General features: G+C 44.4%; 1 protein-coding gene across 1 annotated transcript; it reads right to left on the bottom strand.

Moving 5' to 3' along the window:
- Positions 1–1,334: 1,334 nt before the first annotated feature.
- On the bottom strand, positions 1,335–9,447 carry Mrpl35 (mitochondrial ribosomal protein L35). Its single transcript, XM_036181781.1, has 4 exons — positions 9,372–9,447; positions 4,182–4,371; positions 3,022–3,166; positions 1,335–1,689 (listed from the first exon to the last, which is right to left on the bottom strand). The coding sequence occupies exons 1-4, from the start codon at positions 9,412–9,414 to the stop codon at positions 1,501–1,503; spliced, it is 567 nt and encodes a 188-aa protein (XP_036037674.1). The 5' UTR covers positions 9,415–9,447; the 3' UTR covers positions 1,335–1,500.
- Positions 9,448–13,691: the final 4,244 nt, after the last annotated feature.

Genomic DNA, 13,691 nt, shown 5'->3' with positions numbered 1-13,691 from the left:
GCTCTGCCTCCCAAATCCTGGGATTAAAGTCGTGCACCCCCACCACCTGGCTCAATTGGATAAACTTTTAGAAGATACAGTGCATTTGAAAAGTGGGGCAGAGGGCTGGAGAGATAGTTTAGCAGTTAAGAGCACTGGCTGTTCTTGCAGAGGACCTAGGTTCAATTCCCAGCACCCACATAGTGGCTCATGACTATGTGTAATTCCAATGCCAGTGAACCCAACAATCCTCTTCTGGCCTCCAAGGAGACTAGGCACCCACATGGTGCACATACATATGTGCAGGCAAAACATTCATGTACTTAAAAAATAAAAAGTTGAAAAGAAAAATTGGGCAGGGTTTATTGTATAGCCATGTGTTTCAAGAAGGGTATGTGGGGGGCTGTGGAGATGGCTCAGTGGTTAAGAGCACCGACTGCTCTTCCAGAGGTCCTGAGTTCAATTCCCAGCAACCACATGGTGGCTCACAACCATCTGTAATGAGATCTGGTGCCCTCTTCTGGCCTGCAGTTACATATGCAGGCAGAATACTGTATACATAATAAATAAATAAATCTTTAAAAAAAAAAAAAAAAAAAAAAAAGAAGAGTATGTGGAAAGGTGATTTACTTTTATGAAAAGCATCTCATTACAATAAATGATAACTGTCATGGACACAGAGAACACAGGACACAAGATCAAGGTACACTGCTACCCTGTGTCACTTCTATGAAAACCACTCACAGCTGCTTTTTCACTCCACATAAACCTGCTAGCAAAGAGGGCCAGGGCGGGATCTCGACCCAAACGAGCATGCGCTACACTGCATGGTGGCATGGATCAGGGTTTACGATGAAAAGGCAAGCTGGCCCACTAAGAGTCCCCTGGCAATCAGAGACAGGAGATGACAAGAGCCAAGGGTTGTCACGTTAAAAGGAACCTCAAAGGCACAAACTGAATGTCTGAGGGAACATAAAGTTTACATAAGCAAAGCCAAGATGGAGAGCAATGGGTAGAGTCACAGTCACGGCAGAGCCGAGACATAAAGCTCCACCATTTCCTGCTCCATCCAATTCCACCCTTCCCAAAGCTGCGGCTGGAAGTCTCAGGTAAGAGATCAAACTGTGAGGTGGTTCCTGAGTTCCAAGGTACTTATTCTTGAAATGTATCATGCATCCTATTGAGGATGTCTGTTTAGCATATGCAAGGCCCTGGGTGTAATCTCAACTCCACAAAAAGGCCAATTGTTTAAGTGTCTTTTCATGCTTTTCCTCACTCGAGATTCCTTGCAACTAATGGGAATGAAGAAAGCCATTACCATTTTTGGAAAGAATGCACAAAAAATTCACTTTTAGTTCAATGACCAACTCTGGGAATGTTTAATGCATGGACTTTCAAAGCACAACAGTGGTATTCTGTTTGTCTATCAGTTGGTACAGTTTACCACATACTCACTTCTAAAAGGATGTCATGTACACAAAGATCCACATTCCAGAGGTGGGAACCTACAAAAGCTCTGGACTACACTCGCAGGTTCGTTCGATCGTGGTACATCTGGTAAGGATCACCGGCGTACCAGTTGCGCCTCTTCCAGAAAGACGTCGTCATTTTATCTAGGAGTTTACTCTGGGTCTTGTTGCAGAACACAAATTCCCTCAAGCGCTTCTTTCTTGCAGCTGACTTTTTCCATAATTTTTTCTTATAACCAGCCTATGAGATAATGTTATAAAGACAATATGAAAATCACAAAGGCAGCAGGGTGTGGTGGCTGTGGGTGTTATATTTAGAGTCCTAATTTACAGTCCTGCTCATCCATTAGCATCCTTTAAGATGACTCTGCAATAGGAACACAATGAAAACACTAGAAACCTGAGTTTCTAGGTCAGAAATGGAAGCAAGGAATATTATAAAAGTTAGGGACACCTGGATGAAACCATGCCACAGAAAATACTTCTACCACCTAGACTTTTATTTTCCTATAAATTGGATTTTGATAAAGCTAGCAAAATGGCTCAGGCAGTAAAGGTGCTTGTCTCATGAGCCTGATGGCCTGGGTCAGTTCTTGAACCCAAGTAAAAGTGGAGGGGAAGAAGCCCCTAAACCTATGTAAGGTGGAAGAGACTGACTCGATACAGTTGCCCTCTGACCTCCAAATGCATGCTATGGTATACCCCCTACCTAATAATAATAAATCTAACAAAGTAAATATATAAAATTAGAGTTTAATGAAGCAGGACTTTCTGTATAAGACACGAGCTGGAGAGAGTCCTGCTAAAGAGTTTATCAGGACCTTTATAGTAACCAAGAGTCCAGAGCCCAGTAACAGGGACATACAGGGGCTGGAGAGGTGGCCCATGGACTAAGAACACTTGCTGTTCTTGCAGAGGACCCAGGTTTGGTTCCCAGAACCCACAAGACAGCACACAATCATCTGTAACTCCAGTTCCATGGGATCAAATGCCTTCTCCTAGCTTCCGCAGGTACCAGGCATGCCATGATGAACATCCCTACATGCAGGCAAACACATACACATAAAATAAAAATAAATAAATCTAAAAACAAACAAAAGAGGGACTAGAAATTAAGGAAAGAAAAATACTCATTTTATACTAAAGGACCTGGCATAATAAATAGGAAAAACTATTTCCAATGGTCCAAAAAGAATTGTTGGAACTGCCATGAAGCTTCTTCTGGACACCTGAGCTACTGCCGACTAGGAATTACAAGCTTGTCTCAATGGAGAGATGAGCTGAGTTCTAATCCACACACTTATCTATAAATTTGAGATAGGGGAAATCCTTCAGCCTTTCCAATAGTGACTGCTCCTGCCTTTCTGACACTTTACCACTCTGAATAATGCTTCACTTACTCACACCCACACCCTTTCTCTGCACGAGGATGGACAGAGGCATCTGCAAAGCCAGCATCTCGGCGCAGCATGAAAGAGCTACTAGTAAGATGAGTAGGCACATCACGTTCGGCTCACTGACTTTACCTGCATCTTAACTTCCGGTCTTTCACCCTAGAACAGTACAGACTCACCTTTCTCCTTAGCCAAAGGCCAGAATGGAGTCGAAGGAACCGATGCACAACCGCCTTCACCGTCTTCCTCTTGCCTTTCCGTGAGCTGCAGTACGTCAGCGCTCTGACTGGTGGCTGCAGGACCCTCGGAACCAAGGCGGCCACTCTAAATACAGTTTTGAAATGTAGCAATCAGACCGGGTGCGGGGCGAGAGCCACCCCGCTGCTCCACTGGAGCACAGCACATCACTTCAAGTGACACTGAGCACAGAGCAGGGCAACCTCCCAACTTCAAGCCTTCCAGCACCCGCCCTGCGGGGAGAGGTAGAGCCTGTGTAGAGCACATGCAAGACTCTAGGTCTAATTCCCTAACAACAAATGAGACCCACTCCTCAATCACTAAGAGAGAATTATCCCACTGAATCTTAATCACCGAGTTCCTTGTCTGTCTGCCTACCTGAGTATAAACTCTCGGAGGACTTCAGCTTGTTCATCTTTGTGTACCTTCTGCAAGTACAGTGCTGGGTACCTATGGGTGCTTAACTGAGTATCTCCTGACTGACTACCACACAGCCAAGCCACATAAGCTGAGCATCTCATGTGATTGCGGGTTTGCCAGACATCTTCCATCTGGAAACCACATGAACAACATGGAAAATGAGCCCAGGAGTGGAGGCAGATATCCCTAGGAGAGCACTAACCTAGCACATACAAGGCCCAAGGTTCCTTCCCTAGAGCTGCAGATATTTCTAGAAGGCCGGGCATGGTGGTGCATGCCTGTAATCCGAGCACTCAGGAGATTAAGGCAGGAGGGTGACTACAAGTTCAAGACTACACAGCAAGATGGGAAGGAAGTGCTCTGGGTTGTACTTCCTGTTCCTTGCATCTAAGATACCTGTCCTATTTTCCTCCTCAGTCAGGCAGTGTGTATCATAAACTGCAGGTAGGGCAAGATTATCTGCCTCTAAAATGCCTTGACCACATTTTACAAACTTTGCATCACCAGGGATAGAGGGAAGAGCCTCACCGATGGGGTGGGGGGCGCGGCGGGCGAGGAGAAGGGGGAGGAAGCGGGGAGAGGACCACACTGTACCATTGAGCTACATGCCCAGCCTAGGCACAAATATTTTAGAAAATTTTGTGTAAATATTGTTTAAATATGTAATTGGAATGTACTCTACCTATTAAGGACTGTTGCAGTTTGCCCATGTGTCAGGTTTCTGACAGATGTGACAAGTCCTGGAGCAGAGGAAACAACTGGTGTCTGAATATGTCTAAAATGAACGGTGCACAGTGCAGAATTAAGACAAGCATTCTTAGCATAGTTCCGATAGGTTGAAGATGCCAAAACATTCAGGGGACGTAATATTCCTGCAAAGAGAGAGAAGAACATGTACTGAATATGCTGTAACACATGCACCCATGTACTATACTGCATGGAAACCAAGTTATACCTATCAGAAGGTTCCTGAGCACCAGATACACAGAGGAAGCTGTTTACCAACTTCATTGACGTATAAGTTACATACAATAAAATACCTATTTTTATATACACAATGGTTTTTACAAACTTTAGAATTCTACAACCACCATATACTCCAGACTGACATGTCTTAGCTCTATGCCCAGAGGTGAGGAACAAGGTATGTATAAGATTAATTGTCCCCTGCCAATTTTATCCCATGGGGAGACGACCTCTATAGATTCAGTGCAGTGGTAGGTCAGAGACACGACAGCTGGACAGACAGAGTAGAGAGAAGACTCATGAAGAAAACGGAAGAGATGCTTCAGTTACTCTGACAGCAACAGATCTGCTGGACAGTGACCTCACTTGTAATCTCAACACTGGGAAGTGGAGGAGGAAGGGTCAGGAATTCGAGGCTATCCTTTGCTACATGAGACCCTTCCTCAAAAACACAAAACAACACAAAACAAAAGCCAACAAAAAAGATCAATAGGTTCTGGAGAGATGGCCCAGTGGTTAAAAGTGAATACTGCTCTTGCAAAGGACCTGAGTTTGGGCCGGGTGGTGGCCGGCGCCTTTAATCCCAGCACTTGGGAGGCAGAGGCAGGGGATCTCTGTGAGTTCAAGGCCAGCCTAGTCTACAGAGCGAGATCCGCCTGCGCAAAGCTACACAGAGAAACCTGTCTTGGAAAACCAAAAAAAAAAAAAAAAAAAAAAAAAAGAAAGGACCTGAGTTTGGTTCCCAGGCCCAAATCAGGTGGTCCACAACTCCAGGGGATCTGCTGCCTCTGGCCTCCCTCCAGCACCTGCACTCATGTGTGCACATGCATGCACACACACTCACTCATACACGTGCAAATACACATAATTAAAATAATAAAAATAAATTTTTAAAGAGCTAGCTGATGGCTTAGTGAGTGAGCTGTTTGCTATACAAGCATGAAAACTTTTAGGATCCCCAGCACCCAAGCAAAAGCTGAATGTGGTGCCATTGTAGTACTGGGGTAACAAAGGAGTAGAGACAAGCTCTTGCTAGAGAAATCTAGGTTTAGTGAACCATCCCATCACAAAAAATAAGCTGAAGAGCCACAGAAGACACTCAGTGTTAACATCAAGTCTCCATGTGCACATGTATTAGCAAGCACACCCCCACCCCCCTCACACACATGTGCACACACACAATAAAATGAAAGGAAAACAAGAAAATAAACAAACCCTCCAAGGAGGAGGAGAACCCACTTTGGGTAGGACAAGAACATTAGCAAAGGCCTTGGTGCTGAAACACGTACAGCTATGAGAAGAGCTGGCAGGCTCAGCCTGCAGAGGCTGTGGACTGCTCCCAACCACAGCAGAAGTGCCCAGGAACAGACAGTGGGAAGGAGGCCGGCAGCCAGGAGGCAGAGTTGAGAAGGCAGAGATATGTGAACTGGAGGCTATCCTCTTTCTCAATCCTCTCCCCTAAGGCCACTCTGCACATTAGAGTTGACCATAGAGTTTACTCTCTGGTACCTTCTAACCAACTTTAATGTAACACTCAAGAACATACATGCTAAAATATTCCATGAGATGAGGGAATGTCTTAAGATTAGAATTTGGTGATGCTTTTGTCATCAAACTAGATGCCTAAGAATCGAGTACTTTAGAACTAGGGAAATCATCTGGCTGCTAAGGTGCTTCCTATGCAAGCATACGGGCCTGAGTTCGATGCCCAGAATTCATGTAAAAAATCTGGGCATACTTGTAATTCCAACACTGAGGAGGTAGAGACAGGGAGCCAGCCAGCCTAATCAGTGAGCGCCACATCCCAGACAGAGACCCTGTCTCAAAAAACAAGATGGGGGGTTGGGAACTTAGCTCAGTGGTAGAGTGCTTGCCTAGCAAGCACAAGGCCCTGGGTTCGGTCCTCAGCTCCAGAAAAAAAAAAAAAAAAGAAAAGAAAAGAAAAAGAAAAAACAAGATGGATTGCTCCTGCGTGTGACACCCAAAACTGTCCTCAGACATGTACCTGCGAGCACACACCTTTGTACACACAAATATACCTATAAATACAAGTATAGTAAATTCTACTTCAATAAAGTTAGTTTAAAAAAAGAAAAGTCAGGCTGGAGAGATGGCTCAGAGGTTAAGAGCACTGATTGCTCTTCCAGAGGTCCTGAGTTCAATTCCCAGCAACCACATGGTGGCTTACAACCACCTGTAATAAGATCTGGTGCCCTCTTCTGGCCTGCAGTCATACATGCTGTATACATAATAAATAAATCTTAAAAAAAAAAAAAAAAAAGGAAGAAGAAAAGTCAAGCCTGGCATGGTGGCACAGGTAGGTAAGTCTGGTACTTGGGAGGCAGAAGCAGGAGATCCGGAGTTTATGGGCTAAAAAACAAATACCAGCAACAATTTGATCTGAGTGTAGAGGCCCATGCCTGCAATCCCAGCACTCCAGAGACGGAGGCAGGAGAATCACTACAGTACGAGGCAAGCCTACAGATATACAGCATGTTCCTGGTTAACCTGGGCTACGCAGTGAGACCTTTTCTCCAAACAAAACTCTACCTAATCTGATGACCAAGTAGAACAGTAGTCCCTTGTCTACTGCACTGATTTCACCAAATAAACGGGGCAGTGTGCTGTATAAGTGACAGCGTTGGAACCAGACTAGTTTTAATTTTTAGCTCTACTACTTAACTAGCAGTGTGAACAGGAGCAAATTATTTAATCTCCTTATACTCATTTTCCTCAACTTTGAATTAGCTAATTATGGAGAGGATTACATGAGATAAGACATTAAAGTGATTTGAGAGGGCTTGGCTCAGAGAAAACATTTACACAGTGCTAACAGCAAATATCAATGTGCTGAAGAAAGCCAGGGGTACGGCCCAAACATCTGGAATCTAAGCACTTGGAAAGCTAAGGAGGATTGAAAGTTTAAGACCAGACTGGTCTACATAGTGAAAAAAATTATTTTCTTAAAACCATTTTTTTTTTTTTTTTTTTTTTTTTGGTTTTTTGAGACAGGGTTTCTCTGTAGCTTTGGAGCCTGTCCTGGACTAGCTCTGTAGACCAGGCTGGCCTCGAACTCACAGAGATCCACCTCCCTCTGCCTCCCAAGTGCTGGGATTACAGGCGTGCACCACCACTGCCCTGCATCTTAACACCATTTTTAAAAATGATTTCAGTGGAATTTAAATGCCATAGTGAAGGCCAATGGGAGCCCAACAATTTGAGTTCACTCCTGAGAACCCATGATGGAAGAGAGGAACCAATTCCCAAAAGTTATCCTCTGATCTCCATAAGGCTGATGTGGTATGCATTGCCCCCCCTACACAAATAAAAATATTTTCTCTCTCTCTCTCTCTCTCTCTCTCTCTATATATATATATATATATATATATATATATATATATATATAGTCGATTGATCTATATCATCTATTTTTAAAATGCAAAGGATCAAGGTCTAATATCAAGTAGATAAAAATAAAAGCCTTTACTCAAAAGACACTGGATACCACTACATAACCTTTAGATTGATGAAATTATGTAGGTTTTATGGCTAGAGAGATGATTCAGCAGTTAAGAACACATGTTACTCTTGCAAAGGACCAGGGTTCAGTTCCCAGCACCACATGGCAGCTAATCATCCATAAATTCAGTTCCAAGGGATCTTGTACCCTCTTCTGGCCTAGGAGGGCACCAGCAAAACACTCACACATGTTTAACATTTAAAAATAAGTAAATAGTTTTTTAAAAAGTGTATGTCTAAGCCGGGTGGTGGTGGCGCACGCCTGTAATCCCAGCACTCGGGAGGCAGAGGCAGGTGGATCTCTGTGAGTTCAAGGCCAGCCTGGTCTACAGAGTGAGATCCAGGACAGGCTCCAAAGCTACAGAGAAACCCTGTCTTGAAAAACAAAAAACAAACAAACAAAAAAAGTGTATGTCTAAAAATAAGTTTTAGGGAAGCTATGGAGCCTTTACTTCTGAAGAGACAAAATCAGCACATTTCTTTAGAAAATAGTTTATATATGTGCCCTCGGACCCAGTAATTCCACAGCTAGTCACACACACACACACACACACACAAATTCCACAGCTAGTCTCACACACACACACACACACACCCTACTAACATTCTTGCATTCATAAACCAGAATGTAATACCAGTAAGTTTTGTATATCACATCATCCAATCAGGTGTCCTGGCTCACATCTGTATTCCCAGCACTGAGACAGCTATTCTGGGCTACATGAGACCCTGACTTAACAGAGACACCCCCAACTGAAACCACCCAAGTGTTCATCAGTAGTAGAATACAGAATTGTGGCATAGAAAACCCAGCAGTGAGAAAGCAGAAAGTTTCACGAAAAACAAATCCCAGTAAAAGGAAACCAGACATTACACTACATACATTATATATAAATTAATGCAAAGTTCAAAACCACACAAAATACGTCATTGAGAGATGAAGGTCTAGTTGCTAAAGTTGGAGGGGCGTAGTTCAAAATGAATTTGGCCAGTCCCTTGACTGTTACACTCGGTTCTCAAGGGTGCCAGTATACCTGGATGCTTTAAGGGCTTGTGTTTAATCCGCAGGTGGGATGAGCCCCATTTATCGCTGTAGAACCAGAAACGTAGAGAAATTACGGGACTCTCAAGGTCAAAGGTCGCGAGAGGCGGGATGATCCTCTAAATCAGAAAAATGGAGTCTTGGGTGTCACCCTCGCCTCCTCTACCTCAGTCTCAGGTCTGCTTCCTAGGGCAGGGTGCACGCGGTGAACGCGCACACCACCCCAGAGAACATTCGCAGCAAACCTCCGACCTCAAGTCATCCTGCTGGGTTTCCTTTCCAAACTAAGCCCGCTCCCTCCCGCGCCAGTTCTTTTCTCTGGGAAGGTGTCAATGGAGCACTGACCTGACGCCGCTCTCAGCGCACCCGTGAAGACGGAGGTCGCCATCTTGCCATCTGCCTACGGTGGCTGCAGTGGACTCAAAACCAGAACAAGGGGAAAAAGCAACGCAGCGGGGGCGGAGCCAAGGGGAACAGGCGTGGCCAAGGTCAAGCTGTCCCGGCTGTGTCTTTATACCAAGTTTTACCTTAAACCGCAGTCATAATAGTTATTTATTTTATGTTCGTGTATGTTTGGGTCGGTGCATGCCACCGCGTGCTTATGGAGGTTAGAGGAGAACTGCAGGAGTCGGTTCTGTCTAAACTCCTCCTTTTTGAAACAAGGTCTTCCCAGATCCCCAAGGTGACTTGGAACTCCTGGGCTCAAGTCTTACTTCCAGTATTGCTAGCTGATAGCAAGGATTACAGTCGCTGCCGTTGAGTCAGATGGGTTGTGTAAGACTTTTAAAAAGAAAATTTAAAAACAGCAAAAGCTAAGGTGGGAAAGAAAGGAAAAGTCCAAAATACCAAAAAAGAAAAACACAGGACTCATTTAGAGAGAGGTTGTTCAGTTTTGGCCCTAGGGCTCTTATGCGCTATTGAGGAGCTGGGGGGCGGGGGCGGGGGCATATACCTAAAATAACAGCCCTACAGCTGAAGCACGAGGATGGCTATGGTTATACAGAAGACCTCAGAATAGTGAAAATTCCAAAGAGCTTTAATTTGTATGGACTATATCTACTGGTATTTGCTATACTAGAACTTAAAATTGGGAAAAAATAAAAATAGTATCACAGTGACTTTGCCATAAATTTACTACCATAGCTGGGCCAGAGATCTGAGATGAATTCTAAGGACTAAAAATCAAGTTATACTAAGGCTATGATCCTGGAAGCTCTAGAAAAGTCCTTTCCTTTGTTTTTATCCAGTTCCTAAGATCTGTCCACAAACCTTCGCTCATGAACACCGTGTATTTTCAAAGACAGTATCTCATGCCTCCCTTTCCTCCTTCAATCTTATGATCATACTAGGCCTACCCAAAAAACACAAGATGGTTTCCTCAACTCAAAAATACTTTATTTTTGGTACTGGGAATTGAACCCATGACTCTCACATGCTAGGAATGCCCTCAATTGCTGAGCTACATCCAAGTCCCAAAATTCTGGTTTTTGGGCTTTGTGTTTGTTTTGTTTTTTGATTTTGATTTTTTTTTTTTTTGAGGCAGTGTTTCTCTGTGTAGCTCTAGCTGTCTTTGAACTAGCTCTGTAGACCAGGCTGGCCTTGAACTCATAGAGATCTGCCTGCTTCTGCCTCCCGAGTGCTGGTATTAAAGGTGTGCTTCACCCTGTCCTGGCTTTCATTTATATAATTTAAAATAATCCCTCTGTGGTCATTCCCCTGTAGTCTCTGATTCAGTTCTTGTCTCCAGGTTTCTGTTTTGAATTCCTGCCCTGACTTTCCTCAATGGTCTACCATGACATAGACATAAAAGTCCAATAAATCCTTTCCTCCCCAAAATTGTTTTTGGTCAGTTCTTTATCACAGGATCAACAAAGCAACCTACAACAGACCACTTGTCATTCTGGTCTTGCAGGGGACCTGAGTTCAATTTTCTCTCTTTTCTTTCTATATATAGAACTTAATTTTTATTTTATGTGCATTGGTGTTTTGTCTGCATGTGTATCTGTGTGAATGTGTGTCTGTATGTGGGTATGTGCATGAGTGCCAGTGCCCACTGGAGGCCAGAGGTATTAGATACCTCTGGGGCTGGAGTTAGTTTTGGAAAACCTGATGTGGATGCTGGGAATGGAACTCTGGACTTCTGCAAGAGCAGTGTTATGTTCTTAACCATGGAGTCATTCTCCATCTCTCCCCACCCCACTTAGCTTTCTTTCTTATAGAACCCAAGGCCATCTGCCAAGGGGTGGCACCATTCATAGTGGGCTGAGCCTTGCCCCATTAATCATTAGTCAAGAAAATGCCCCCAGAGACATGCATACAGGACAGCCTGATAGAGGCGATGACTCCATTGAGGTTCCCTCTTCCCAGGAGACTCTGTCAATTGGCCAAAACCAGCTATCACAGCTATTACCTGCTGAGTCGTCTCTGTAGCTCCTCCTCCTCTGAGACAGGGTCCCTCAATTATTCCAAAGTTCACAGATTACAGTAAACTGCGATCTCCAAGGATCTCTCTTCAGCTTCCCAGCGATAAGTTACAGATTTATTTTTATTTTGTGAATGAGTATTTTGCCTGCATATATGTCAGCGCCACATGCATGCAGGGCCCAGAGGCCAGGAGGCAGCACTGCATCACTGGAACTGGAGTTACAGATGTTTGCAAGCCATAGAGTGGGGTGGTTTGCACACAGGACACTCAACCTTGGTCTTTGAAAGAGGAGCCAATGCCCTTAACCACTGACTCATCTCTCCAGATCCAGAGATTTATTTATTTATTGTATTGTAGTCTGTGTGCCTGCGTGAGTTTATGGATACTACATTTATGAAGGTACCCCAGGCTCTCCTGGAACTGCAGTTACAAGAGATCATGAAGTGCCTGATGTAGATGCTGGGGACCAAATTCAGAAGCCCTGTAGGAGCAACAAGTGCCATCTCTTTACACACACACACACACACACACACACACACACGAGTGCAGATGCCTGTAGATGACAGCTTTTCCATGGGTTGTGGGGATCCAAACTAAGGTCCGCATGTTTGCAGAGCAGCCTTTACTGAATACACTGTTTCCCCAAGAAGGAAGGATAAAGGACATGGTTAAATGAAAAATCAGATCTCTTTTAAGATTTCCTTTTATTATTTTTAATCGTACGTATACATCTGTGTCTTGAGGACAGAGGTGTTGGATTCTCTGGTAAGTTACAGGCAGCTGTGAACTTCCTGAACTGACAGGTCCTCTGCAAGAGTATATGTGCTCTTAGACGCTGGACCATCTCTCCAGCCTCTAAGAATTAGATCTTAAAGCCAAGGAGATTGTCTGTAGTACAAAGTGCCCATTGGTATAAATAAAGCAGGCCAGGGTCAAGAGTGTCTGAGAGGTTCACACTGGCACGTACTAGCACAACAGCTAGGTGGAGCTGGACAGCTACATTTCCTAAGAACATGGTAAGACTACTCAGAGGCTGTTAATTGATGGCATGACCAAGATTGACAAACAGATTACTAAAAGGCCCTAGAAAGCACTGAATGGACAGAACATTTTAGGTATACAGAACATAAGAACAGTTCAGATAAATTTCAAATCCATCCCTGTCTTTTGAGACTCGTAGCTCAATCCTGTATCAACCTCCCAAGTGCTGGCATTATAGGTGTGGACCACCACACTGGACTTCATTTCTCCATATTAGAAACAAAAATAAAAGTGCAACCAACCTGTACCATGTTTTAACAAATCACCTACACTTGAAAGAATTTTGCAAACAGATTTGTTTTTCGAAACAGGATCTCACCATGTAGCTAGCTCTGGCTGTCATGGAACTATGTAGACCAGGCTGTCCTCGAACTCACAGAGATCCACCTGCCTCTGCCTCCCGAGTGCTGGGATTAAAGGCGTGTGCCACCACTACTCCCGTCCTCAGATTTTTAAATAATTTTTTTTTTTTTTGTTACCATGGTAAAATGACCACATACATAATTACACTGGGGTTTACACTGAGTATTACCGATGGTCAGTATATAACGCACTATATGATGACTACAATCTCAAGAGTGCTTGGGATAGTCTTCCAACCCATCCCAAAGACTGCGACCAAAATCATCTTTGTAAAATAAAAGTGAGAGAAAGCGGTGTGATTTAAGTCAAAACCAGAACTTAGAACCTGGGTTCCTATCCGTCCTCTACTATTTAAAGAGACACCAGGAACACATATTCTGCCCCAAGATGCCTCCAGTCCTTTCACCCATCTCCAGCAACCCCTTGAAAAAAAAGAAAAAACAAACAAACCAAAACCAAAACCCTGTGGGCACACGTATAGCACAGCTCCATAGAGGTCAGAGGACAACTACTGGCAGTTGATTCTCTATGGCCACCATACGGGTCCCGGGGATCGAACTCGCGTCGTCAGGGTTGGGAGCAAGCGTCCCCACCCGAGTCCCCTTGGCTTTAATTCTAAGAGACATAGTAGTCCGCTTTCCGCCTAGTCGAACTTCACACCCCACTCTCCCTGCGGGTTCACCTAGTAACCCCATTTCTTAGCGCCGAGCGCGACCCGGAAGGAGAACCCGCCCTTCCGCCTCCTGCTCGCCAATCACCGCGGGACTCTCCTTTTCGCAGCCGAGGTGAGGCCCACCCTCCGGGAGCCGCCTCGCCTGGACCCGGGGAGGAGGCGC

Source organism: Onychomys torridus, chromosome 3 (genome assembly GCF_903995425.1).
Source record: "Onychomys torridus chromosome 3, mOncTor1.1, whole genome shotgun sequence".
Taxonomy (NCBI): domain Eukaryota; kingdom Metazoa; phylum Chordata; class Mammalia; order Rodentia; family Cricetidae; genus Onychomys; species Onychomys torridus.
The sequence above is the reverse complement of the archived record's forward strand: the minus strand, read 5'-3'. Positions and strand labels throughout refer to the sequence as shown.

Excerpts from the sequence above, each read along its gene's own strand:
- Mrpl35 (XM_036181781.1), bottom strand. The coding sequence starts at position 9,414 with ATGGCGACCTCCGTCTTCACGGGTGCGCTGAGAGCGGCGTCAG. Across the intron at positions 4,372-9,371 it reads TGCGCTGAGAGCGGCGTCAG|GAATATTACGTCCCCTGAAT; the intron begins GTCAGTGCTCCA and ends CTCTCTTTGCAG. Across the intron at positions 1,690-3,021 it reads GCCTTTGGCTAAGGAGAAAG|GCTGGTTATAAGAAAAAATT; the intron begins GTGAGTCTGTAC and ends ATTATCTCATAG.